Source organism: Takifugu flavidus, chromosome 8 (genome assembly GCF_003711565.1).
Source record: "Takifugu flavidus isolate HTHZ2018 chromosome 8, ASM371156v2, whole genome shotgun sequence".
In the NCBI taxonomy this organism is placed as follows: Eukaryota; Metazoa; Chordata; class Actinopteri; order Tetraodontiformes; family Tetraodontidae; genus Takifugu; species Takifugu flavidus.
The window spans coordinates 13,047,988-13,073,928 of NC_079527.1; the positions used below are offsets into that span (position 1 = coordinate 13,047,988).

The window sequence follows — 25,941 nt, forward strand, 5'->3', positions numbered from 1 at the left end:
GAGGCTCCATGAGAATTTGGAAGGGGGGGTGGGGTTGTGGGGGTGGGGGGGTGTCTCAGCTGCCCTTCGTTCTCTCGAGCATAACATGCGACACCTGGGACTGTGCATGTGTGAGTGAGAGGCTCTTCGCACAGGAGGGATATGGCCCAAATTTAATCTGTCTATTGTGAGGGTGGCGGAGAGAAAAAAGGGCCGTGCCTGCTGAAATCCCACTGGCAGTGCTGCAATGCAGGGGTTTAACGTAGAGCGGGTAGGCAGGCGAACGTATTAAATAACCGGCCCTCTCACGGCAGCCACGAGCATGCACAGATGGATGAATGCGCGCATGCACGACCGCAAAGGCCGCTTTGATGCGAGTTACCTTGGTGAGGACTGCTAGGCGGGCTACAAAGAGCGTTTTTAACATTGTGAAATGTTGCAACGCCTACAGTGAGTTGCACAAAGCAGCTCCTCTTTAAGCCTGCTGGCTTGTTACATCTCAGGGTTTAAGGTGGCTCAAACGTGCAGGAATGTGAAGCAGAGAGAGGAAAGAAGATGTTCTTGGCATGGCTAGAAGAGGGCACAATCTAAAAATCATCAAATTCACAAATACATTTTATTTACAGATTTCCCATAGATGTGAAATAAAGCTGCGTCAGCAATTGATTCTTAATAATATTCATTAAATTGGGCGTTCAACGACCCTGCTCGGTTTGTTTGGATGTGAGTGAAGGCTTCCCCGGGTGTAAAAAGGTGACGAGCGTGATGGGTGGCTGCTTACATGACAGGTCGCTGACTTTGTGGCTCTTCCACAGTCAGCAGAAAGCAGCAGTTGATGACACTCTGATGTGCTCTGATGTGGAGCCAGAACACAGATGAGGAAGACGCTAAATGTCAGAAATTCACCAACGTTCGCTTGAATCATTCAAAGTGTGAGGATTGATGTGGATTGAAGGTAGAATAGGTCAGATAATATCACAGAAAGAGATAGCTTTTAGAGTGATGTTGATTCAAGGTTTTTCAAGGTGCATTTGAATGCATCATTTAAATTTGGCCCCCATGAGACACTAAATGAGTCCTGTTATTATTTATTTGATATGTAAACCTTCTTCTAGAAGATGGTTTGTAGAAGCTGTTATGAAACTGGTTGAAACAAATGTGGACGTGTAACTGAATTTGTTATCAGATCCCCCTCATGGTTTCAGCGCAGCCTTCCTGCGGTGACCTTTAGTGCATGAACGTTCATTCTGCTGCAGAACTGTGCACCAAAAGCAGCAGTCAGAGCAGAAAAATGACAGCAAGAGCCACGAGCAATCCTACCAGATTCAGGAATATTAGTGATTCATTCTAGAAACAATTGTAGTTTTAAAGCATTAAAAAAAAAACATCAGTTGCAGCTAAATTCAAAATGGCTGCATGCAAACAATCCCCATGTGCCGTCTGGGTGCTTGCTCTGTCAGCTCTGTCAGCTCTGTCAGCTGTATGACACAGCATAACCAGAAGGGTTTCATTCTGGGGGCCTTTCTTAAGGAAAAGAATGAATTTCACAAGCTGCTGTTTATTTAACCTGGCAGGAGCCACCCGTTCACGGGGAGACGGGACCTGTGTGCAGAAATAAGGCGATTCATCATTCAATCTGACTGAAATGGGGAAGAACGGGGGCACACAATCCCAAAATAATGGCTTCCCTCCCTGCTTAAACAGTGAATGAACTATATTTAAAAGGCACACTGGACAGAGACGAAGTGTTGTTTAATAAATAAAGAGATCCTCTTACGAGCAATAACGCTGAATAAATCTAAAGGTGTGTTGGCAGACTGAATGCTAAAATATTGACTTACCGTCGTATTAATGTAATGGAAATAATTGGTAGACTAATACAGCAGAGGGTAATCTGTGCAATGACACATGGAGAAGGGAAACAATACTCCAACGCCTCCAGAATTCAATGTCTCTGAATTACACGTTTCCTGAGAGCAGCGTGGCCCAAGAAAACAACAAACTCCCCAGGGGGCCGACAAATTCCTATAAATGTCAGAGAGATTTTAGTAATGTGCTTTGTAAGCAGCAGTTTCTATTGGACGGGGCCTCTCAACGCAGTAAACTATATTACCTAACCCAATCATTTGTTCCAAACCAATGCAGCAATTCATCCTCATGATCCTATTTCATGATTTGTGGGCCCGAAAAGGCTGAAATAACGAAGGCCGTCTCGTTACGAAACTCCAGAAATGACAAGAAGAGGCTGGCTGCTATTTTTCACAGCTTGGAAACAGCCAAAGGTAGCGTAGGACAAACAGACAAGCTGAAGAAGGAGAAAAAAAGAGCGGCTGCTCACGGCAATCACTCACCTTCAGACGGTCACTGAGCTCGTCTGCACGACAGGCCTAAATCCTGCATCATTAGTCAAACGCAGACCGATTGTGACAGTTAACCTCTCGTGATGACCGCTCTGCACCCAAAAACTGACTCAGCCTGCATAAACCTGGCCCTTAAATATGCCTCACTACACTCTTAAAGGCACTTCAAACCCACAGAAGACATTAAGAGACCCAGCACACTCACATCCGTTACACGTCTGTGAAATAACAAAGCTCAAATAACGTTTTTTCCTCGATTAAAACTTACAAAAGAGAACAATCTTCACTGCCCCGAAACGTGAACACCCTACAACTGTTATAACTTTAAATCCATGACTATTCTGCCATCTCGAGTTTTGACATCTTCCTGACTTGACCTGGAGGACTACAACCCTCCCTTGCCTTTAGGTTTCTTTTAAACTCTGTGAGGATCTGCAGATCATCTGACCATCCAGCCAACTGCTCACCACAGATGTTTAAACTTTAACTGGCACTACGAGTGTCCTCATGCCGGCAGACATTCTACCAGTTTAGCAGAAACAACTGGCTTATTGCCACTTCACTTGTGTTAACCAACTTGACCTTGGCTCAGCCCAAACTGGTTTGAAACTGGGAAGCCCACCAACTCCAAAACAAGAGGCCAGGACCCCGCTCACATCGTTTGTGCTCCATCGTGCAACCTGCACCAGCCTGACAGTGGAGAGGCCTGAACATGCACGTGTCAGCCAAAAGTCATGGTGCAGGATGGATCGCCGGTGTTGGTGCCCCGCTGTCAGGCTGCTGACGCTGCCCTCGCAGTCCTGCTGCAGAATATTGTCTTTCCTGGCTTTAAAACACCCTCTCCAGGTAAATCTGAGTGCTCCTGTACCAAACCCAGTGAGTACTGCTGAGTCTCAATATGCTAAATGAAAGTAGAAACGGCCTAAGGCACACTGCAGGCTGCAGCTTATCTGCACATGGTATTGACAGCTTCTGGAGTGAAAAATTGCTGCCATTTAACAGTTAAACACACGAATACCCTCAACGGCGAACGAGCTGTTAATTATTTTAATTAATGGCATTACCTTCCTGGACGGCTCTTGTGTGTTCAAACAGTGAGTGTCTCCAGCTGAAGAACACAAGTATCTGACCTGCGAACACTGCGATATTTAACCGAGATTATCTGTAAAGTAGACAGAGAGTCATATTTAATTAAGTCCTCATTAAAAACCAAATCAGGCGCCGGCCTTTCGACCACAACAGCACATTCAGATTTGATTAAAACCAGATATTTATGCTATGCCTCGCGGCTTGATGACATTGTGTTCTATTAAAATGCCTCTAAAGAACAAGCTAAATATCTGCAGGTTGTTTTCATTTTAAGTGCTGTTGATAACGCACTTTTAATGCCTCGTGGTTTATGCCCTAATTAGGAGGCGAAGCTTGGCCTCAGTTTACAAATCTGAGGGAAAAAGTGTTGGCAATCGCTGGATTAGCAACAACAAAGACTACCTACATTATTAATTTCTAAATATATCATCATGGTACCCCTCAAATATGGACAAAAGAACGTCTGAATTTTAAACAAGCAGTGAGATAACAAATGCCCATTAGGAGGGTCCCAGCAGTCCGATTATTATCACCTGTCCTCACGTAGGCCTGAAATCTGCGAGCAGCATCAGCGGATGGAGGCGAGGAGAAGACAAGACCAATCGATGCCTCTGAGGAATGTTATGCTAATTGTTGACTTATCAGTCCAGGGTAGCTTTCTGTGATATGAACTCTAGGGTGCCTGTGTTGGGTGGCCATTCTGAAGATAAAACTGGAAGAGATTTCATAACTTTTATGCAATCTGAGTGTGCTGTTCTCCAGGTTGGAGGTGTTTCTGTTGTGGAGGATTAAAATTTCATCATTGAGATAAACAGTGTTTGCCTACGATTTGCTATAATTCCTCTCTTTGTGTGCAATACTTCCAGAAAAGAATGAGATAAGAAGAGTCATGTCAAACAAGAAGTTGGGCATTAAATTAAAATCCAACTAGGAATTGTTAATCCACAATCTGAGCAACAGGACAACTCCCTCAGTGAAGCTGTAGTCCTGAAGAAATTGTATGAAGACTTTGCATGTTCTCTGAGCAGTGATCATTAAACAGCCTAAACCATGCTGTTTAGTTGAAAGCAGTGTTACACATCATGACTTTTGTTATATATGTAATTTAAACTTAAACATATTTGGTGAACCAGGTTATTCATTTTTTATATTTTTGGACATGCTGATGACACTCTGCTGTACTCGTCTATAAAACCAGAGGAAACAGAGCACTTAGTCAGACATCAGACTTGTCTTAGAGACACGAATGATGTCTCTGATGACCTTTAATTTCTTTTTTCTGCATTCTGGTAAAATGGAGGTCATTATATATGGGAATGCTAGCTGACCACATCAGTAATCTGGATGACATGTCTGTGACAGAGAGGAGTCATTTTTCATCAGGATCCACCCTCAGTCAATTGTTCTCTAGCAGCTCTGCATAAAATTTCCAAGATTGGTGGTTACAAAAGTACAGAAATTGCAATCGTATTTGATTAGAAAGAAGGCCAACTTTCTGTAAGGGTGATGGTACACTGATAGTTATCAGGATGGGTGCTCGCTAGCCGGATAATAGGAATTTGCTCCTTCATTAATCTGACGTAAGTGGCGGCAGTTCATCCTGAGCAGCAAGAATATCTGACTTATATCCCATGAAAATCCCTCCAACAGTTGGCGATGCTTACAAAACACCATAAACGTCAACTGGCTGATGGCTCAGAGGGGAACTTCCTTCCATTATGCTTCCAAAATGGCAGAAGCATAGACAGACAGAGCATTTAATTTCACCCATAAAGCTAAAATCACTAATATATCTGCCTTTATGGCCTGTGGAAAAAGTACACAGGCCTCAAATAAAGTACAGAGCCATCAGAAGATACTGGCAGTCAGCCTCTGCAGCCTCGAAAACTGGATGTTTCTGCGGTAGAAAATTCTATAAAGATTCTCTTTCCTTTTAGTCTTGACAGCATCCTCCCTCCTCTGCTGTGGTCAAATTAATGCAACCATGAAATCACTAACAGAGTAGTTCTGAGGTTCCGATGCGGAATGCATAATCCCATAAACTATTTTCTAATTGGTATGGCCATCTGGGACAGAAGAAAGCGCAACGACAATCATAGAACATTTATTTGTGCTGTTGACGATAAAAACTAAGGTCTGACGATCTTTATGGAACCAGCCTGATTTGTAAAGTTAAAATATTTCACCCCGGTCCCTTCTTCAGCAACTTACATCTCATCTGTTTCCATAAAAGTCACGGCTGCCACACAATCCCTACAACAGCTTTAACCATAAAAGGCCCCATTCTTCCTCATTCTCAGAGCATCCTGACAGATGTGAGCCAACAATTAAAAAGCAGAAAGCCTTAAAAACCCACACAAGTCTCACCACTCCGGTGCTAATAAATGAAATCATACAGAGCCACCTGACAGTATTCTATCTATTATTCAGGAGGAGAAAGGCTTGCAAAAAGTAGTCCACCTCCGGCTATGTGCTAATAAATCAATGTACAGCACACCATCTGCTGCTTGTCGAAGCCAGTGGCTGCTGTGTGCACAGGAGAACGGAACACTAATCCTTCTCATGTAGAAGAGCATGTGGGTCAGGTAAACAGAAACTCCAGCATTACATTTATACACGTACATTATCTTTTTATTCTTGCATATCTCGGTGAGCGATCCTCCCATCTCTTCCACCTGTGCAAAAGGAATTAACTGTAAGGAGAGCATAAAAATATTCCTCATTAAATATTGAGCTTCAGCATGGCAGGATGTAAGGAAGAGCCTTCAGCTCTTCTGTTCCACACTGGCCCGACGAGCCATATTTTGGAGCAATACTTTTGCACAAACGGTGGGGAATCGATGCAGTTAGACAGTCAAGCCCACATCAGTGTCGAGAATAAATGTAAGTCATAAACCTGGTGTTTTTTCTGGTATTTATATGACATTGAGCATCATTTCAACGGTGTTTCTGTCAACAGCCTCAACCAATCATTCAAGAGCTCTCTGGGGTCTTGGAGCAGACAGTACACAGAGGGCGCCATCCTCAACAACACATCGCATCCTGGATGGCTGCAGTATCGCTGCGGGTTCACGTTATTTCTCCGCCAACGCGCGTCAAAAACAATATCGCTTCTTGTCAGTCACCAAATAAACAGTCTAATTAGGTGTTAAAAACTCCTGATGCATGAAGCTGATGACTGGATTTCACAACGTTTCTCCCCTGTTTGCAGTGAAGTCGGTGTTAACTGAAGCCCCCGAGTTGTAATAAGCTTCTAACAGATGTGACGAGCGTGTGCAGCAAACGCTCACGTTTCTAGTGCAGCGTGCACTTCAACACCCTTCCCAACATTAGGTCGCACGACTCAGGCATCAGCAGGGTTTAATGTCATTTAATACTGTAATTAAAGAAATACAGACATTTCTGTTAATGACTTTGGCTTCAAACAGCTGGAGGAGAAATAATTCCAGCCTTTTGTTATTGCACAGTGGGCTTTTTATGTGTGTTTAAGGACACAACTCCCACAAATCTATTGGAATTTACAGTGAATGCTTTTCTGATATAGGTTTTTTTCCCACATGATGAGGATTTTACAGACCATCCAACCGCGTTATGTCGGTGGCAGCTTAACTGGCAACATGAGCTGTGCAGAAACACAACGTGAACTGCAGGTTTAAGTTCTGTCGCAGCTTAAATTTCCAATTTGGAGTTAGTTCTTCGTTTTGTACAACCAAAATGGCGAGGCTGCAAAAATGAAAGGGACCTGTGTAAAAAGGCTCTTGAAGGTTCCAGCCGCATGTCAGGGAACAGATAAGCAGAAAATGACTATTTCATTTCATTTAAGAATTACTCTCTAATAGCACTATGCAGATTCATGTGACTCTTAGGCAGCCCTGGAGGCACCGAGGAAACATGACCAACCAGCCGTCAGACACCTACAACACAGCCAAAATGAGAATTCCTCCTCTTATTGGGAAAACAAGATGTTGTTTGGCAAACTGTGCTTTGTCTTTTAGAGCCAGACAATATCTGAATGGAAATATCTCCCTCAGCATCTTCCTGTTCATCATCAGTTAAAATCACGTCTATAAAAGACGTTCAGGATCACCTGATGGTGATTAGCTTGTTAGCCTTCCTATTTAAACTGCTTGACGGTATAATCCAATTGATGTCATGCTGGCACATAAATGTACTTGTGTATATGAAATACCTATTGGCTAAACACCAAAATCAGCTGTCTTATTCAGACAGGAGGCAGGAATACACTGGACAGGTCACCACTCATTCACACATTTACACACTTGGGCTAAATTCAAGTCTCCAATCGACATGGTGAGCATATTTTTTGGATTATGGGAGGAAAAACCTAAGCAGAACATGCATAAGCGATATAGTAAGCAGCGTTAACAGTGTTGGTGTCAGAGAGAAGGTTGAAAATCAAGCTGAAAATGAAGCTCTAAATCCTCCAGATAGTGCGGTTTTATGTTGACAGGGAGGATGTGCAGCAACAGTACTGCAACACTGATCAAAACCTGCACGGTAAGTTAGGTGCATCCCCGTGTTGGCCTCTGTCAGCACTGACTTCCCTTGATACTCTTAGTGTGGAGTGTGCAGACACAAATGAGGCTCCTCCATTACCGAGTGCAACCGCCTCAAAGGTCAACGGTATCCTCCAGATGTCAGCACACGCAGACGACCAAACAGCAGGAGCCTGAACGAGCAGCAGCAGCCATCCCACCCGTCACCATGAGCAAGCGCTTGCCTGCTTTAGACTGAGGATTGAGCTGGAGCTGTTCTCTGCAGGTTCAGGTCCTGCAACACCACCATTTTAGAAGGAAAGTCTGAGCCAGAGAGGTTGAAATAACCATTACTTTAGGAGCCCCAATGATGCATTTCAATGAGAGGGCACAAACCAGCCATGCCCTGGATAAACGATACCCTGCGCTGCACTAAAGGCTCTTTACAGTGTTTAGATTAACATAAGAGCTGACAATGCACAGAACATCAACTCCAAAGCACCATACAGGGAGGACTATAGACTCCGCAGCTGCCTGGACATTCATTTCCCAACCACCAAGGTCTTTCAAAATAAAAGCTGAGTCAGCTCAACCTTGTTGAAGGGCCGCTGCGGGCGAGGGGGATTTATTTCACCTTAGAATGATGCCAGTATTTGGATTGAATGGTAACTGAATTGAATACTACACTAAACTACACTTTGAAGTCTACAGTTTTTTGTTTTTTTAGTGAAACAAGCAAAATAACCTGTCCTGTTATCGATATCCAGATGCTGATGAGTGCTGAAAGCCAGAGGGGCTTTCAGGTTGGAGAGAGTGCAATGATCCTGAGCAGCAAAGAGGTTGTGTGTTTTCTGTCTGACATTAACTAATTTCTTTCATCACTACATCAGAGGAGCCTATAAAAAGCCCTGGCTGCTGTCGACGTGCTGGGAGGCAGCGCGTAGAGCTGAATTCAAAGAAAGCGTCTGGTTAACAAACATGCAGGGAAAATGAGGGAAAATGCTCCTGAAACAGTCGTGACTCGGTCTCGGTTAGGGCCCATTTTCCTCCTAGAATTTCTTTAGCATTTTATTATTGACTCGTTTTTAATTTAGGGGAAATTCTCATGCTGAGAATGAACATTGTTAAAAGATTCACTCCAAGTTCCAGAGCTAGTAGCATTAGAGTGTGCTTGTGTAAATGGACACAAGGATGAGAGCAATTGTTTTGATCAATATAATACGCTAGATGGTGGCTCCTATTTACAAGACCCAACTATCAGGGCCCACAGAGCCTTATCATGGGACAAAAACTGATTTCTGCAATTCTCCCTCATGCTCTTGGAGATGGGGACCAATTTTCAGTGGAGCCGATATCCTCCAGAGAGATCCAATCTATATTTCCAACTTTGCAAGTGAAAGATAAAACAGAGTTGTTGCTCCTTATACCTTCGTATGTGACACTCCAACAGCACTGGACACTCGCAGTCATCAAAAGGAATATTTAGACATCAACAAAATCATCACCTTTAACTGATAAGCATTATATTGCATATGGTTACTCATGACTATAGGAATAAATAAGACGGGACAAGAGTGGGTCCGTGTGATGTCAGCATTCACTGCTGTTTTGTTGTCTCTCTCTGAATGCTGTGTCCCTCTCTGTCACCACCAAAAAGAGAAAAGCAATTTAATGACACCAACATGAGCAAAATGGTGTTTTTGCCACCTCTATGCTTCCCTCAGACTGGTGTCCTTCTAACAAAAAATAGGATTTTGCACCTGCAATTTGAAAGCAAACAGAGAATATCACAGTATATGGCAGCTTTCTCTAAAATTAAAAGGAAAAATCTTTGCAGCAGCCTGCAGTTTCAGCTAATTTAAAGGGGGTTTTATAGTACAACGCTGAGAACGGTTCCAAACCCTGAGCATAAGCGATTTTCATCATGTCTGTTGCTGTTTGTGGTGTTCTGAATGTCAGATTTGCAGACTCACTTGGAAACTGAGCTCTGCCTTTAGAAACCCCCACGAGACAGGAGAGAGAGCAGAAAATGTCTCTACATTCCTGAGATTTCAGGCGACTGAAAAAGATATTTATTGATTTGAAAGTGCTTTTCCTCTGAGCAGAAACCCACACTTTTCCAGCTGTTTACCGGCGAAGAAAACAGTGTTGGCAGGCTCTCATAACGGCGGCCATTTTTATTGTTACAATATGAAATCACAGCTTATAAACAGGCTTGATAATACGACAGGATGCGCCCTGCACCGTTCTGTGGCTCCTACCACAAAAGTTCAATTGTATCCACCTTTATGTGTGTCTGATAATGTCTAGCTAGTAGATTTACTGAGATGTTGTGGCTCTTGGGGAAAGGCAATGAAATTGCTGTCATTATTATCTTCTCCTGAGAGTGTTGATGAGCTTGGAACGGTGCAGAGAGTATTTCAAAGGCCTCTTTGTGATCCCTCGGTTCTACTTTGTGCTAAAAATAATAATACAAATAAATAAATGAGATAAAACATGTGCAGAAGGCTAGATGGCCCCTGTGTTTGATGAACAGGAGGTGAGGCGTGCTGCGACAGAGTGGACGTGGAGCACACCTCCAGTGATGATGAGGTTAAGTGACAGGGGTGCAAGCGGAGCAGCGTGGTCACCGGTCGGCCAGTATCACCCCGGAGCTGAGGAGCGTCCTGAGCTCTAACACGGCTCACGCGTGAAGCCTGAATGCATTTCCTTCATGCATGCCTTGACTTTGGTTTACGTCCCACGGTGATCTTCGTCAAATGTTCAGCACACGAACGCGCATTAGTGCCGAAGACGCGGATGACACGCGGGGGGAAGACAGAGATTTCTCTCCAAAGACAAAGAAGCTAAAAACAGCAAGTCTCTTGTTCTTTTGTGAGCAGTCAGCACAAAGTCTCCATGACAAAAATGAACAACAACCTGGATATTTAACAGAAGATGACTAAATACAGTATGAAAACCCCTGCAGTCCCCCCCCCCACACCACCCTGTCCTCCAAATCAGGGGGAATAAGACAAAATTATGACAAATTGGACATAGAGGAGGCTGTTTTCCTAAAAATTGAATGATTATCTGGCTGTATTGTGGCCGTGAGCAGGCGGCCGGGACAGGCTGCTGGATCAAGAACAAGTCATTGTGCCTCATTTGGGTTTGCATCAAATTCTTCCATCACCTTCACATCGGCCTTTAATCAATCAATCCACACACACACACACACACACACACACACACACACACACACACACGTTGGCACGCTGGAGTCGGCTCCATCTCACAGGGCTGCTTGCTGGTCTAGATATCTCCGCCTCTGGCTCCACCCTCTCCCCATTAATTATGCAGCTCAATGCAGCACTCTGGATCCCTGCTGCAGCTCACCCACACTACAACACGGCTTCCTCCGACTCTCGGTGTGACAAACCACAAAGCATTTCTGTTGTTTTTTCTACGCCTTTAACCATTAACAAGTAAACAACACCAAAGCTTGACTGTTTAAATAAAATGAAAGCAAAACAGGCCAGAATCTTCCTACAAGATTTTTAATTTGAACATTCACTACACATGTTCTAAAAAGGATTATGACCTTCAGCTCCGACGTGGCTCACTACCAGCACGCTTTTATTGCCTAATTATCTTTACATGCCGCTGCCTAATTTAGCGCGCATCAGAGACAAACTTGATGAGACGCGTAGAGACGAATCTCAGTCGATCCCTCACAGGATCAGACTCTTTCACCGAAGCCCACCTCACACAAAGTAAATCAGCTACATCAGCAAGGCGGAGGGAATCCAGAAAACATACAGTGGGATGCTCTCACGCTTCAGCCGTCCAACCCCCCTAACCCCCCCCCCCCCCCCCCCCCCACACACACACACACACACACACACACACACACACCCCAGGCAGGCAGTGGGATGGAAACACAGCAACTGTCTATGGAGCAGAAAGGAGCTTCTTACTCTTTGTTTCCTCGAGCCTTCACATGATTGGGATTCGCCCCACATCAGCACGCCAGTGTTTGTGTCTTTGCATGAACGTGACTTAAAGAGAGGGACAGGATGATTTCTTTCCAGGTCAAAACAGCTGCTTAATTAATCCAACGCAACTTTGAGTGCCAGTCTACTCCGGCTGAGCCATTCATGCATAAACTCGCTGCCTGGACGGAAGCTGCATTCAGTTTTTTAAATATGAGCTTAGATTCTTAGAAATCCTCTATTAGCTCATTAGCTGTCATTATTGAGGGCCATTATCACCAAAAATACCACACCGCACTCATACAAACACAGTGACTTTAATGGTGGGTTGTCCGTCTCCCTATTGTTGTCATTTCAATAAATTCAATGGAGTGTCTGTTTGCAAAGATGCTGCCGCTGGAACAAAAGCAAACAGAGAGGCAGATGTCCCTAATGAGGACAACATGGCCAGGGAAACAAGTATGATTCAGCTGGTATCAGGGAAATTCATGTGTTGTATGCTTACATAATCCGGGGGAGGGGGGAGCTGACTGCAGGCACTGGCAGGCACGGGGGGTTTTGCTGCGGACACCGTGCCTCCTTTACTCCTTAAAAGTCTGTGCATCATCAGATGTCCACAATACCAGGTCAAAAAGCTCTTTGTGAGGCTGCTGTTCATCGACAGGCAGCCCCGCCGCGCTGCTGCAGGGGTCTTTTCAGTGCATGGAACCGGATGGTGAACGGAGAACGCAGCAGGGGCTGGGCACTGCAATGTACTGCAGTGCTCATCGCTCTGCTACACACACCCACTCCCTTCCATACTCGCTCTGCCTCTGACAATCGCTCAATTCATCTTTCCTCTCAGTCTCTCCCCTGCTCTTGCACGCTCTTGTATTTGTCCTGCCTTTCTATCTCGGCTCTATTCTTTGCTATATAAGCTCCTCCAAGCCCAAAAACACGGCTGAAAATCTTTAACTTTTATTATCTTTATTCTCGCATCCACATTCGCACAGATCTGAAGGAAAATGTACAGAAACAGATGCCGTGTTATTTATTTGGAGGCTGCGAGAAAATGGACTCTTATTGTTGAACACACGCCGTCCTGACCTCTTTATCTCTACAGGTTCATCTTTAATATGTAATGTCAGCTTAAGAATCTGTTTGAGCAGTTTTTGCAGCAGCTTCGCTCCTCTGAACCTTTGGGAGTTTCTGCAAACTGTATTCTGGCAGCGTGGCGCCATCTTTTACAGGGGCACGGACCGGGACAGCGGGTGTCATGCGCAGAGGATAAGCAATGATGGGGTCAGCAGCTCCACAGCAAAACATCTCACACATATACATGTAGGAGGCACAAAAATGAACTTCCTCACAACCTCCGAAGCCCCACTGCAGTCCTTGTCCAAAAAATCTCTGTGATCTTTCCATGCTCTGAAAATCAACCTGCAGTATATCTGTGTTTCACTATTAAAAATGTTTGTCATATTTTTTGGTATTAATGGCTCATAGTTTACACCCATGTATCGTGGAGAAGCGCCAGCAGATCTCAGACTTTAAGCCTAACGACGGATGCTGGCTAATTCTTGGAACACTGAGGGAAATCTTATGCACTTCTCATTAAAAGTCTGAGGCTGCTGATCATTCCTGTCTGATCAAGTTTCTCCCAGAACCCTGAGTTGAAACAAAGCCTGGTGGGACAGCAGGTGTCTGAGCTACAGTTCAGATCCCTTTATTACATTTTCTTGTTAGTGGAATAAAAAATGGTGTTTTTGCTAATTTATAAATAGTTTTGAAATTGATTTCAAGGCAACATCATGAGCAGTTGCTAGAGGCTGCATTACCTTGTCAAGTAACATTCCCTTCCATTGCGGTCGTATTGTCGTCACCCTAAGAGTTCCTAAATGATTGTTGTGCCAAAGCTAATTATGACAATGGCTTTGCTTTGACCCATGCAGACAAGTTGTAGCAAACCCCGACAGGACGGTGGTAGGTGGAGGTGCTAAAACCAGGAAAACGCATGTTGTTAAAAATGAAACTAGACGGGTTCTCAGCAGCTGTGCAAAAACACTGTCCTCTTCAACGCAGACTGCGTTCTAAAAGGAGAGCATGAATAATAAAAGCTCTCAAAGGCAGAGCACCAGAAGAGCTAACGACGTCCATGGATATGGAAGTGGAAACGTATATTATATAAGGAGGGTATGAGGACATTCGTTTTACGCTGTAATCAGAATATTAAACAGTCTGATCTGGCGAGTCTGTGACACGAGAACTGTCCAAGGTGCTGAACCGAGGTCCCAGCCTCTTCCTGAAGTGTTAAATAATTGATATCTGAATTACAGTTTCTGGGATGACTCTTCTGGCCTGTCCCGCCCTTGTGTTTTTCACCAAAGGAAGTGAGAGATTTCCCTCTGTGTCAGCGACGGACTGCACTTTTTCATCGTAACAATGCTTCCCGGTTAAACTCTTGTCCCATTCCCTCATTCTGCAGCCGGCAGGAGGTTCTCTGACATTTAGCAGAGAAAACACACAGTGCCCACTGCTGGTCAGCGGCGTGCCTTCATTCACAAATGATGAAGGTCAGACTCAGAGAAGATGACGGACTCTACTGAGGTCACTGTTAACCTCTTCAAATAACACAGATATCAAAGGTATACTGGAAAAAAGTGTCCTCATGAGAACCAGCTGCATTTCATGCTGTTGTTTGAGCTGATTTTAAAGGAACAATGGACCGCCTCAACACTCAAATGAGAGCACGGGGGCATTGTTTTATTGGTTATATGTACGCTGTGGTCGGATGGCTCACTCTGAATGGCTGCTGTATTTGGCGATAACTGCGACTGAAGGAACCAAAACAGCAGAAACTAAACGAAACTTATCATCAGATTCCGACCCAAATGCATCTGAGATCTCAGAAACCCACTAATATCCGAAAGAAACAAGCAGAACTTGCGTAAAACATCAGCGATAGGCTGCACGAAGAGCCCCTGGTCACACCGAACCACAGTGTTAAGCACTGAAACTTTATTCCCATCTAAACCAGTAGTAAGGTGACGTTAGAAAGATGGTCGCTGGTTTGATTTGCCCTCCCTGGAACTGGGCTAAACGCTGAGGCAGCTCTGCTCTGGGATGTAATGGGATACTGCAGCACTAGAGAACCGTGTGCACACAAACTTGCCTGGAAGCATCAGGGAGTCCCACACTAGCCTCCCTCCCTCCCATCCTCCCCCCTTTTTCGCCCTTTGCATCAACTCTTTGTGTAAAAAATCCCCAAATGGGATGAAAAGCTGCATTTTTGCATGCAATTATATTTTAAACTACTGAGGGACCGCTAAACCAGAGCACCCAGTGACAAAAACAACTTCATTAGATAAAATCCCAGCGTGCCAGTGACAGGAGAAGACGGCAGCCTCCTTACCTTCCGTGCAGGTCGCTCTCCCCTCTCCAGCTGCTTCACTTCTCCGCAGGCTCCGAGACACTTTGAGATAGAGAGAAAAAGAATCAGTCTCCTCTCACTTTTTCCCCCTTGTTCCCAGTTTGAGTATAAAAAGTCTGGAGTCTAACACAGCCCTGTAGGCACACCTTTACTGTCTTCCTCTATTCTCTGCCATATACACCCGCGCAAACACCCAGTCAAATGCAACCCCAAAGCCTGGAAATTAATAAAGATCTGCTCGGAGGAGGAATAAAAACTACACTCACACACACTGCAGTTTTCCCCCCCCTCTTGCCCACTCGCTCTGCTGCTTCTTTTTTTTCTGCTGTCTTTTTGCCTGCACTGCCTCCTGATTGGCTGAGCTGTTCTTCAATAACATAAGCTCTCTCCTTTAATTGGAAGGGGTCCGGTTATGTGGTGCACCAGAACCCCTCCGCCCTGCTCATCTCTGCCTCGCTCTCTCTTTTCCTTTTTTCCCCCCCAGTTAGCGGCGGCGGAGAAGAGTGCTGAGCTCTGCAATTTCATACACATCGAGCAAGGAAAAAAGGAATGAACAGGGTGGGGGCGGGGGTTCGTGGTCGAGGGGTGTCATTTGCGGCGAATCATTGGGAATGCAGAAACTTAACAGGACGGAAAAGGAAAGGGGGAGCACCAGTGTGGACGTCCCACAAGCTGCAGCATGTTTGGAGGGGGGGGGCAGCGGGTCAGATGGATGGATGCAGGGAGGTTTTCCTGTCATCGCTGCACTCGCCTGCTCTGCTGCAGTGTGGAGTCTGCTTTTCAGGCAGGAGGGGGGATGGGAAGCCAGGAGGAGAGTGGGGGGTTGGTTGCAGTGATGCTGAAGTACAGTTTTCCACCCAGCCAAGATGTATCGGGGGGGTGGAATGGGCGGGCAGCCGCAGCGACCGGCGTTTAATGTCTTTGCCTTCATGAATTATTACAAGCGTCCCAAAGGAGGGCGGGAGGGTCACGATCTACAGAGCCCGTTATAAAAAATAAAAATAAAAACGCCCACCGCTCCTCAGGTTTACTTTAAGTGCTCAAATTTTAACAGACTTTGAAAAGTATATCATCCTAACGGGTCAGTGTCTGGCTGAAAGGCTCTCGTGTCTTGGAGAAAATGGATGATTGAATGAGGTGTCAGGTTCTCTGCCCCACTTTCTTTTTGTAAATGGTGCTCAGCTGCATCGGAGCCAATATTCTAGTAGATCGATATCGGATCGTTGTGTAGAGGACGCGCCAGGCACTCTCACGTTAGACGACGCCTGTGGCTCAATGTTTGCTGAATCAACACTGTAAACGGTCGGTGGACAAACGGCAAATTTGGGCTTTGTGTCCCGATGTGCTCGTCTACCAGGAGGGGCGGGAGGATATTTGGTGGCAGTAACAATGAAGAGCTTAGTCTCACAAAGGCTGTCCTTGTTTCTTTCACCTAAAACAAACGCAGACCATCATAATGGAATTGTAGCAACATTTATTTCAAGCAATTTGCGAAAACATATTGATCAAATGATCATAAAAGTGCATCAAAATCCAACTGTTAATCTTGCTGTGGATTATCTGTGTGATTCATGCATCACGGTCATTTCAGCTCTCTCAGGAAGGCTGTAAATGGTGACAGAAATGCCCGAGTGCTTAAACATCTGTTCCAGTATCACCGACACTCTGTCCCAGTGCAGCCGATCCAGCCCACAACCAATCCTGGTGGAAAGGAAGAAGGTGCCGTTTTAATGCAGGAAGGCCGGCAGACATTTAGCGAGATTCCTGAATTACTACTCGAAACAAACCGAGGCATCGATAGTCTTGTGACTCCATTCAGTGTGCAGTGTGTCTTCATGTCCTCCAGGCTTTGTCTCAGGCTCTCGTAGGATGGTTTGTTGTTAAACCTTTTCTTTGTGATCTGTTTGAACAGTCAATTTAATACCATTATGTTTAGGAAATGCACATTTTAGGGAGGAGACTGCAGCGATGTTGGATCTTTACCAGATAGTAGACATAACGTTTGTGTCGTTTCAGCACTGCACACTGGCCCGTCACTTTCTCTGTTTGGAGACACACAGCCTGCCATCACCATCACAATAAGACCCAACCACTCAAGGACCTTGCCAAGGACAAACTAAGACTTTGAATATAAATAAGTTCAAATTTTAGCATAAACCGCCATCACTTGCTATTATAGTGGCAGAACTATTTTAACATGTACCATTTTGATGCCGTTCAGTTTTCATCTTTGTTGTTATATCTTGGCCAAAGCCACTCTGATGAAAACTGATAATGTGGAAGGGATCCAGAACAAAACTGAGTCTTTCACTGAGTACTTCTGGAACAATTTGTCCCCACTTTAGATGATGTAAACAGAAAGTGTGACTCACTTTGTTGTTTTAACTCCTCTACCCCATTGAACTTCTTCCTAAACATAAGTGCTATCCCTGCCCCCATGTGGCAATCTTCGCTGATGCAGTGGGCCAAAGCCTCATCGCCAGGACAGGAGAAAAGGTCCCCAGTGAAATAATTCAGTCTCCAGCTGCCTTTTAAAGACCGGCCAGGCGGAGGCGGCATTGTGTCCTTGTGAGGAATCATAACAAGAGAACCAGAAGTAAATAAAATATAAATACAATACGTTAAAAACAAGTGTGAACCACAAGACAGCCACGATTTTCTTTACCTGTTTTTTGTCAAAACTGTCCTGAGATCGTAGCTTATCCTTTTCTGTCAGAAGATATTTTAAACCGCCAGTGGACCTGTGTGTTTTTGCTCTCTCAGGAAGGCTGTAAATGGTGACAGAAATGCCCGAGTGCTTAAACACCTGTTCCAGTATCACCGACACTCTGTCCCAGTGCAGCCGATCCAGCCCACAACCAATCCTGTTGGAAAGGAAGAAGGTGCCGTTTTAATGCAGGAAGGCCGGCAGACATTTAGCGAGATTCCTGAATTACTACTCGAAACAAACCGAGGCATCGATAGTCTTGTGACTCCATTCAGTGTGCAGTGTGTCTTCATGTCCTCCAGGCTTTGTCTCAGGCTCTCGTAGGATGGTTTGTTGTTAAACCTTTTCTTTGTGATCTGTTTGAACAGTCAATTTAATACCATTATGTTTAGGAAATGCACATTTTAGGGAGGAGACTGCAGCGATGTTGGATCTTTACCAGATAGTAGACATAACGTTTGTGTCGTTTCAGCACTGCACACTGGCCCGTCACTTTCTCTGTTTGGAGACACACAGCCTGCCATCACCATCACAATAAGACCCAACCACTCAAGGACCTTGCCAAGGACAAACTAAGACTTTGAATATAAATAAGTTCAAATTTTAGCATAAACCACCATCACTTGCTATTACAGTGGCAAAACTATTTTAACAAGTACCATTTTGATGCCGTTCAGTTTTCATCTTTGTTGTTATATCTTGGCCAAAGCCACTCTGATGAAAACTGATAATGTGGAAGGGATCCAGAACAAAACTGAGTCTTTCACTGAGTACTTCTGGAACAATTTGTCCCCACTTTAGATGACGTAAACAGAAAGTGTGACTCACTTTGTTGTTTTAACTCCTCTACCCCATTGAACTTCTTCCTAAACATAAGTGCTATCCCTGCCCCCATGTGGCAATCTTCGCTGATGCAGTGGGCCAAAGCCTCATCGCCAGGACAGGAGAAAAGGTCCCCAGTGACATAATTCAGTCTCCAGCTGCCTTCTCCAAACTGACCAGAAGGGGACAGCATTGTGAAGAATCAGAACAAGACAGGGAGGAAGTAAATTTAAAAATAAGTACACCACAAAAATAAAAATAAAAATAAAAAACCACAGTTTTAGCAAGCGTAAGACCACCAGACCTCTCCAATTGTCTGTCGTCTGTCAATGTCAGTGCAGCCCTGCCATTGTGGCCAGTCCTGCTCGGCCAGGGGACGTTTCCTGCCAGTAGCAGACATTTGCATTTGAACTGGTTACGGGTTTACCTTATAAATGGTAGGCACTGGACAAAAAGACAGACAATTTCCGTCACTTTTCAAGGCAGTTTAGATGCATAATATACAAGAATATAGATGTCATATTTTGTAACTTACAATCAACGTTGTTTTTTATTGTTGCGAAATGCGCGAGGGCGTAGTGCGAATAACGAACAGCCACAGACTTCCCGGATGTATCAACAAACGTCTCAGACGAATTTCACTCTCGCGAGAAGAAACGAGACTTCTCTGAGCGTGATATGGCCATTTAATTAATGCAGTCGCCCTTTCTTTCTCTAAATATTGTTACTTTTGACATTGTATGCCTATTCTCGACAGGCTTTAATTATTATTATCAATGATGTTATTTTGTTAGCGTTAATTTGATATCAGTTCCCGAATCAGTCCCTTGTTCTGATAGTTTAGAAAATAATACAAGCAGTCTGAATTTAGTATATACAGTCGTCATTTAATTTATTGACCCATACATGACCATAAATAATGAATCTGCAAGCAGAATATAGCAGTGCAAGAAATGTAGATGTACAGTCACAGCATAAGTGGCCACATATTAAATCCACATTCAGTCAGTGTTAAATTTAGAAGTCAGCACTACGTCTTCGATCATTGAGCCAGTCCCCAGGGTTGACATCCATCTGCAGCATTTTCATCACCCACTTGTCCCTGCGAGCTCCATCGATAAATTCGTCTAATGACAGTTCACCTTGATGGGAAGAAATGTTTGTACAGTACATATCAGGAATCCAAAGATAAATGAAAAAAAATAAAACAATGACTGTAAATCTGGGACATGTTTTCATTCTGCATTATGCATGAGTAAAGACCAACTCTTCACTTCCAGCCAGAACACTCCAGCGCCTTTACAACAGCCTTTGACCTTTTGAATCATTTATGAAAAATTTTGAGCTGACTTAAAAACACTTACCATCTCCGTTTTCATCAACCAACTCAAATATCCTGTCAACCACTTGATCCGGGGTCAGCAGAATACAGTCTTCATCCAGCTCTCCGTGGCAGGCTTTCTTCAGCCGATAAATAGACTGAAAGTGACAGCATTGCATTGCAGTCAGGGTATTCATAAATATCCTTTTAAATGAGTTTAAACCTGAAATTTAGTTACCTCCACAATTTCCAGAAGCTCTGTTTTATCAATGCATCCACTTCCATCTTTATCATACATTTTAAATGTCCATTTAAGCTTATGTTCCAACTTTCCCCTCAGGACTAAGTTCAAAGCTGCAACATACTCCAGGAAATCAATGGTGTTATCCTGCATATGAGGAAAACAAAGTATTACGTGTGAATGCAAACTGTATTCTAACTTTGGGGGGGAAAGGAGCCTCTCAGTGTTATTAAAGTCTAAAAGGTTGTCGTCAAAATAGAAAATGCTCGACGAATATGGTTACAATACAACAATGGGTACTTACGCCATTTTTGTCAAAGGCTCGAAACATGTTTTCAATGTAATCTGCAGCCTCTTTGTTCTCAGTAACACCAAAAAAGCCTTTAAATTCATGCATGAAGAGAGTGCCACTTGGGCACTCCACGACAAATTTCTTGTACCATTCCTGCAGCTCTGCCACATCAATTTCTTTGTCTGGGTCACTCTCCTCACTGAGCCGCTGGCCCATCGCGGCAAACTCTCCTGCGTCTTGCTGAAAACTTAGAGTATTTCTTACATTACATAAATCTCACCCAGGTGGTCAGTAAAACCGCCACATTAGCTGTCATTTTGTGCAAATCCGCAAAGATCAGATCGATCAGAATGATATCAAAGTCCATGCAAGCTGAGTGGTTACTGGAGTCTCTGCTGTGGCAAACCCAATCTGAAGTGAAGGTGAGACCCAGACTGTATAGATCACATAATGGGATTACAAATGTGTGCCTGTCGAAATAATTTAGTTCACCGATGGATCATAACAGGATTTCCTTGAGGACCCCTATTAGTTTGGTGTTAGCCTATAAAACTCTATTAATAGGCACTAAGACTGCACTCCTGCAACCAGTTAAATACATTAAAACACAAACATAGCTCTGCAAGTATGGTTTCTCCAATTCATCTGCGTTTAAAATGTATTAAAGACTATAGAATTTCTAACCTGTCGGAGGCGGACAGATGCTCACACTGGTATATTAGGGGAAAGAAATCTTAAGGAAAATCAGGCATAATATTATAAGACTGCTGTATATGATCAATATTTTAAGTGCAGATATTCTCGGCCCATTAACTTTTAGCCTGATTACTGTTTACATGCCCCGTTGCCATGAAGTTGTTGTAGCTGTATTTACTTATTGTGGCTGTTACCTCATCCCAAGAAGGTAGTTATATAGGAGAGAAACAGATGAAAACCTCTTTCCAGCAATTTGAAAGTGAAGTCACTCAGAAATGTACTCTAAATACTCTGTTATAACCACTGTTTACAGGCCAGAGCTTGGCTTGGTCCGATACCATCCTGATCCACAATATGTGCTGATGACTGGGATCCTGGTAATCCTATTGGTGTCAAGGTCTGAGGTGTCACTGGATGTTATCCTTACATAATTTAAAGGGATAACACCACATAGCCGCTGTTCACCTTAGCAAATATGATCATTATTATTGGTCTTCGTGAGCCTGCATGATGTCTTGGCTGTCGACACCGGGTGGCCCTGGTGGTGTTAATCAAAAAGGCCTCGTAAATGTTTAATTGAAACGTGTTCGTTTTGACCTCAGTCAGGTGCTTTTGATAGCTGAGTGCACGCTGACAGAACAGTGAGCCTGGCTGATGGCTTCAGGGTTTAAAGCACGTGTAAAGCTAATTTTAGCCAAGTTTGGGGTCTTTAACAACATCTCAACAGTATGGAGTTCAAACAACAAACACAGGATTCAGGAGGCTGACAGATTCCAACAGTCTGATTAGAGCCGTCAAAAATAAATTCCAATTTTCTTTTTTGCCTTCTTCAAATAAATCCATTTCTAAAATTGAAAAACAACAATCATTCTACATTAAGAAGTTCATTTGGCTTCTGACTGAATGCAGGATTGATTGATTTTTTTTTTTTAATTCCTCCCATTCATGCAGGAGAGGCCACAGATCCACATATTTAGCACAGTCACCAGGCGCAGAAAGGTCAGCAGCTGTTATCACTCAGCGAAGCTTCAGACTCAGCGTTTCAGCAGCACTAAACCTCATCAGTGGTGGAAAATCACAGAATAGTGACAGTTGGGAGAACCACAACTATCGATTGCTGTAATCTTCCCTCCCAGCACCTGTAAACCATCCGGCTCAGCCACAGTCCATAGTTCTTACTGTCCATAATTCTTACTGTGCATTTTCACACTGCACTAAAGCCATCCTGCAGGTTTTAAATAGGAGTGGCGGTGTAACCCCCCCCCCCCCCCCCAGGATCATAACAACATAATCCACTTCACTGTCATAGCATTTATTACTAGTTTACAAGAACAAACATTTGATTTCCACTGTCACTTCTGTGATGGCAGTGGACATCTATTACAAGAACTGACACAGCTTAAAAAAACAAACTAGCAAAAAGGAAAATTTGTACAAAAGAGGAAACAGGGGAAGTGCACAGAAAACACATCCCCTTAACCAAGCTAACAAAACTAAACTGGGGACTGTCATCAGTACTGTTCATGTCGGCTTTAAACAACATTCTCTTCAAGGGTAGAGCAGACACCTGTCATATCGCGTTAGTGATGAACCTAAATTAGCCTGCGTGCTGCATGAGAAAACCGACAGTTTTGTGTCAAATTCTCACAATCAAGGTAGTCAAAAAAAAGCTCAAACCACAAGTCAAACTGTCAACCCGTCTGGTGGAAATGTATACCAAATGAATGCCCACATTTCTGAGCTTGTGACACATTAATGTAAAAAAATAAAGAAGTATTTTAGTCCAAGTTGAGTCCATAAATTTCCATTTCCTTCCAGGTTAGAGACCAAGTTTTATTTAGCCACGAGTGGATGAAACTGAAGAACAGAAGGATCCTTCCTTGAGGATTCAAGGCCTGCTGAGGTCTAGTGGTCCACAGTGCTACAGGTACACCTTTGGTGTGGTATCATACTGTATATATATATTTTTTAAAACAAAAGGTGAGTTGGACCGCAGGGCTGTAAGTTACATGTTATCCACGGGCTCCTCTGCAGTCTTAGCGCTGTCTGAATTGTCAGTATCGCCCTCTGTTGATGGGTCGGTTGAACTACTAGTTGAAGGAACCAGGAAGTCACATGGAAGGTCTTTCCCATCACTGGTGTGGCTGCTCTCCACAGTGTGATGCTCAAAGCTTGAACTGGTCACTGGTGATGCAGGCTGGTCCTGCTGGTCAGCACTGTCTTCACTCTCCACAGTGTGGAGGCGAGTCTCACATGAGATTTCTTTCTCTTGAGAAAAGCCTTCCTGGGTGCTACCTAACACACGAGGTAGATACAAAAAAAAGCCTTTTTAGATTCAGCAGCCACATTTACTTTACAAACTTCACTGTATGTGCAGACACCAAACATTGCCGAGGATATATTTCAGTGGATTCATAACAACTTGAGTAAAGTGTTCCACTTACTACGATCCTTTGGCGTAACATTTTTGCTCTCTTGACCAGACGTCCCCTCTGAAGACTCCAGATTCTCTGACTGTTTACAAGCTGTTCCTTTAAGTTCAAGTCCCCCTTCTCTGTTTTCGTCAAACTTGAGCCTCTTGATTTGCTGTTTTTCATCATCGGCTCCCTGCTCCGATTGTCTCTTCTTTAGCCCACTGTTGGACATGATTCCACCTCCCACTGGCGAAGACTCACTACAGTAATGATGAAGTGACTGATCCATATTAGGAAATAAGGTTCGACAAATGACAGAAGGCATAATAATATCAAAAAAATCATTACCTGTTAAAGTTCTCCTTTAACTCATCTCTGTTCAGCACTGGTTTTTGATTTCCAGGGCTGTCTGGGAATCCATTTCTGGAACACGAATCACAACTGGATATTTTTGGTCTGTTTAGCAGGTTCTGTGTCGGTGGGCCGTTTACATTTCGGCTGCGAACAAAGAAAAATATTTTCTAATCATGAGACTGCAGCCGCTACAAGTTCAACAGAATTTTTTTTTACTACTTGACACTTTATGAGGTCATTTTAATCCATGGTAGTCAAAAAAAAGACAAATCTGTGGCTCCCACCTGTCTGAATAGTTACTGGGAGACATTACTCCATTCATTCGGGTCCTATTTTTCCTTTAAAAGAACAAGAAACACACAAAGTCTGACTGTTTAATGCATTTTGCAAGTGTAAAGGAAAGAACCATTGAAGGGAGTCCTTAAACGATTCAAACACAGCTCAATAGAAATGGAAAATCTTAAAAGTCCTTACTCTGATGTGGAGGAGATGCAACTGACCACCATCACATTCTGCATAAAAATGAAAACCATCTCTGAACATTCCCGTATGCTGCAAAAAAAACACGGAACATTTACACAGAAGGAGGCGCTCACCTTCTCCAAGCCCAAGAGAAACTTGTCAATTCCCGTGTAGTTTCGCTTCGGGTCTGTGAGGAGTTCGCAAAGACGCTGAATAGTGAATGGAATTCTGAAAAGTGATCCAAAAAAATACATATATGAGCGACACTTTCCAATCCTTTGTAATCCGTGCTTGTCGATGCTTTTACTCACCCGTGAAAATCATCCACTATTTTTAGGATTCTCCCTTTCATCTGTTCATAGGGGACATAATCGACATTGGGGTTCTGCTGTCCTCTCTGTTGAGGAGCTGAGGCACAGAAGCCATCCATGACCTTTTCCAGCTTAAACATAAAGTATGTTTTAAACTGTGACCACGGCAGCCTGAAGCGGGGCAGAAAAGTTGCGTTATTTGTGCCTGATACTTCCCATCATTAGACCATTAGGAGCCAGTCCTAGATGATACTCACACTGGTTGGCCTGTCTTGGCAATATGACACAAGAACTGTTCCAGAACTGGACAAGCTTCTTTCTTGTCCTTGTTCTCAAACTCTGTAAACCCAAAAGGATGTTTGGGGGGGGCATATAATGACATAATTAAACAATCCTTTGACTGTTTCTAACATCATTTTAAGAGTTGTTTCCCAGAAATTATAGTGTAAGCGTGGGAAATAAATAAATATTTTAATAACTATCACCAGAGGATAATGGGACAAATGTCCATAAAACAGGACATCTTCTTGTGGTGACGATCTTACGTCCTCGTCGGACTTGACCTACATGTCTCCTGCTTCCGATGGTCTCGGTTAACGAGTTAAGCCAATTTACCTTCACTTTAACTAACGAGGTGAGCGAGCGCGACTGAATTTGTGAGAAGCGACGAAAATCACCCGAACCCTTGAGTACCGAGTGACCCACTCGTGAAAATATATATAAATAGTACCTTGAAAGGCTTCCAATAACGTGTGGATCTCCATGTTTGTGCCCATAGACAGGAAATAGTCCAGTTAGCCGTAGCAGGTGCTAGCAACGGCGACGAAGCTGCCTCGGCGTACTGCGCATGTCTAAAGTGACGTCAGCGCATTTACGGAAGTGGCTTTACGATATAACCTGACATAAACTAAGCATTTCGATCTCCCTAAAGGCAGCAAAACGCCGGCGCGGCATCAGTCTTGGTCAGGTGCTTCAACCCAAGCGGTCGTGCTTTTCGGTCATCCCAAGAGCAGAATT

The 25,941-nt window shown here is 43.8% G+C and overlaps 4 protein-coding genes across 9 annotated transcripts in view; all 4 read right to left on the minus strand.

Annotated features, from left to right (window-relative positions):
* syt2a (synaptotagmin IIa) overlaps positions 1 to 15,650 on the minus strand; it is a 43,102-nt gene extending 27,452 nt beyond the window's left edge. Inside the window, exons 1-2 of one of the 5 annotated variants that reach the window (XM_057041669.1) lie at positions 15,571 to 15,650; positions 15,287 to 15,346 (exon numbers count right to left, since the gene is read on the minus strand). The gene's annotated coding sequence lies outside the window, so the exon portion shown is untranslated. Of the gene's footprint in view, positions 1 to 15,286 lie in introns of all 5 variants that reach the window. The other 4 variants (XM_057041673.1, XM_057041671.1, XM_057041668.1 and 1 more) reach the window with 4 other exon arrangements.
* Positions 15,651 to 16,761: 1,111 nt separating this feature from the next.
* Positions 16,762 to 19,481, minus strand: oard1 (O-acyl-ADP-ribose deacylase 1). 2 transcript variants are annotated; one of them, XM_057041682.1, is made up of 10 exons: positions 19,369 to 19,481; positions 19,138 to 19,277; positions 18,840 to 19,005; positions 18,451 to 18,509; positions 18,255 to 18,367; positions 17,970 to 18,168; positions 17,677 to 17,869; positions 17,288 to 17,346; positions 17,092 to 17,204; positions 16,762 to 17,005 (listed from the first exon to the last, which is right to left on the minus strand). In XM_057041682.1, exons 2-10 carry the CDS (start codon positions 19,237 to 19,239, stop codon positions 16,861 to 16,863), a joined length of 1,149 nt encoding a protein of 382 aa, XP_056897662.1. In that variant the 5' UTR covers positions 19,240 to 19,277; positions 19,369 to 19,481; the 3' UTR covers positions 16,762 to 16,860. The 2 variants fall into 2 exon arrangements, with proteins under 2 accessions (XP_056897662.1, XP_056897663.1); XM_057041683.1 differs by having other exon boundaries at positions 19,138 to 19,216; positions 19,369 to 19,448.
* A 218-nt stretch (positions 19,482 to 19,699) lies between these two features.
* On the minus strand, positions 19,700 to 21,113 carry guca1b (guanylate cyclase activator 1B). The gene is made up of 4 exons (XM_057041685.1): positions 20,700 to 21,113; positions 20,393 to 20,542; positions 20,198 to 20,312; positions 19,700 to 19,975 (listed from the first exon to the last, which is right to left on the minus strand). The coding sequence occupies exons 1-4, from the start codon at positions 20,901 to 20,903 to the stop codon at positions 19,851 to 19,853; spliced, it is 594 nt and encodes a 197-aa protein (XP_056897665.1). The 5' UTR covers positions 20,904 to 21,113; the 3' UTR covers positions 19,700 to 19,850.
* A 1,566-nt stretch (positions 21,114 to 22,679) lies between these two features.
* On the minus strand, positions 22,680 to 25,892 carry LOC130530478 (serine/threonine-protein phosphatase 4 regulatory subunit 2-like). The gene is made up of 9 exons (XM_057041681.1): positions 25,655 to 25,892; positions 25,182 to 25,263; positions 24,925 to 25,095; positions 24,748 to 24,841; positions 24,626 to 24,663; positions 24,436 to 24,489; positions 24,146 to 24,295; positions 23,828 to 24,057; positions 22,680 to 23,678 (listed from the first exon to the last, which is right to left on the minus strand). The coding sequence occupies exons 1-9, from the start codon at positions 25,698 to 25,700 to the stop codon at positions 23,389 to 23,391; spliced, it is 1,155 nt and encodes a 384-aa protein (XP_056897661.1). The 5' UTR covers positions 25,701 to 25,892; the 3' UTR covers positions 22,680 to 23,388.
* Positions 25,893 to 25,941: the final 49 nt, after the last annotated feature.

What these genes read in the sequence shown, in the direction of transcription:
- oard1 (XM_057041682.1), bottom strand. Translation starts at nt 19,239, where the DNA reads ATGCAAATGTCTGCTACTGGCAGGAAACGTCCCCTGGCCGAGCAGGAC. An exon ending in GACGACAGACAATTGGAGAG is followed by an intron (nt 19,006 to 19,137) that starts GTCTGGTGGTCT and finishes CCTTCTGGTCAG; the next exon opens with TTTGGAGAAGGCAGCTGGAG. An exon ending in AGAGGAGTTAAAACAACAAA is followed by an intron (nt 17,347 to 17,676) that starts GTGAGTCACACT and finishes GTCTCCAAACAG; the next exon opens with AGAAAGTGACGGGCCAGTGT.
- guca1b (XM_057041685.1), bottom strand. Translation starts at nt 20,903, where the DNA reads ATGGGCCAGCGGCTCAGTGAGGAGAGTGACCCAGACAAAGAAATTGAT. An exon ending in AGCTTCTGGAAATTGTGGAG is followed by an intron (nt 20,313 to 20,392) that starts GTAACTAAATTT and finishes TGTCACTTTCAG; the next exon opens with TCTATTTATCGGCTGAAGAA. An exon ending in GGTTGATGAAAACGGAGATG is followed by an intron (nt 19,976 to 20,197) that starts GTAAGTGTTTTT and finishes CTTCCCATCAAG; the next exon opens with GTGAACTGTCATTAGACGAA.
- LOC130530478 (XM_057041681.1), bottom strand. Translation starts at nt 25,700, where the DNA reads ATGGGCACAAACATGGAGATCCACACGTTATTGGAAGCCTTTCAAG. An exon ending in CCCAGTAACTATTCAGACAG is followed by an intron (nt 24,296 to 24,435) that starts GTGGGAGCCACA and finishes CTTTGTTCGCAG; the next exon opens with CCGAAATGTAAACGGCCCAC. An exon ending in TTAAAGGAGAACTTTAACAG is followed by an intron (nt 24,058 to 24,145) that starts GTAATGATTTTT and finishes TCATTACTGTAG; the next exon opens with TGAGTCTTCGCCAGTGGGAG.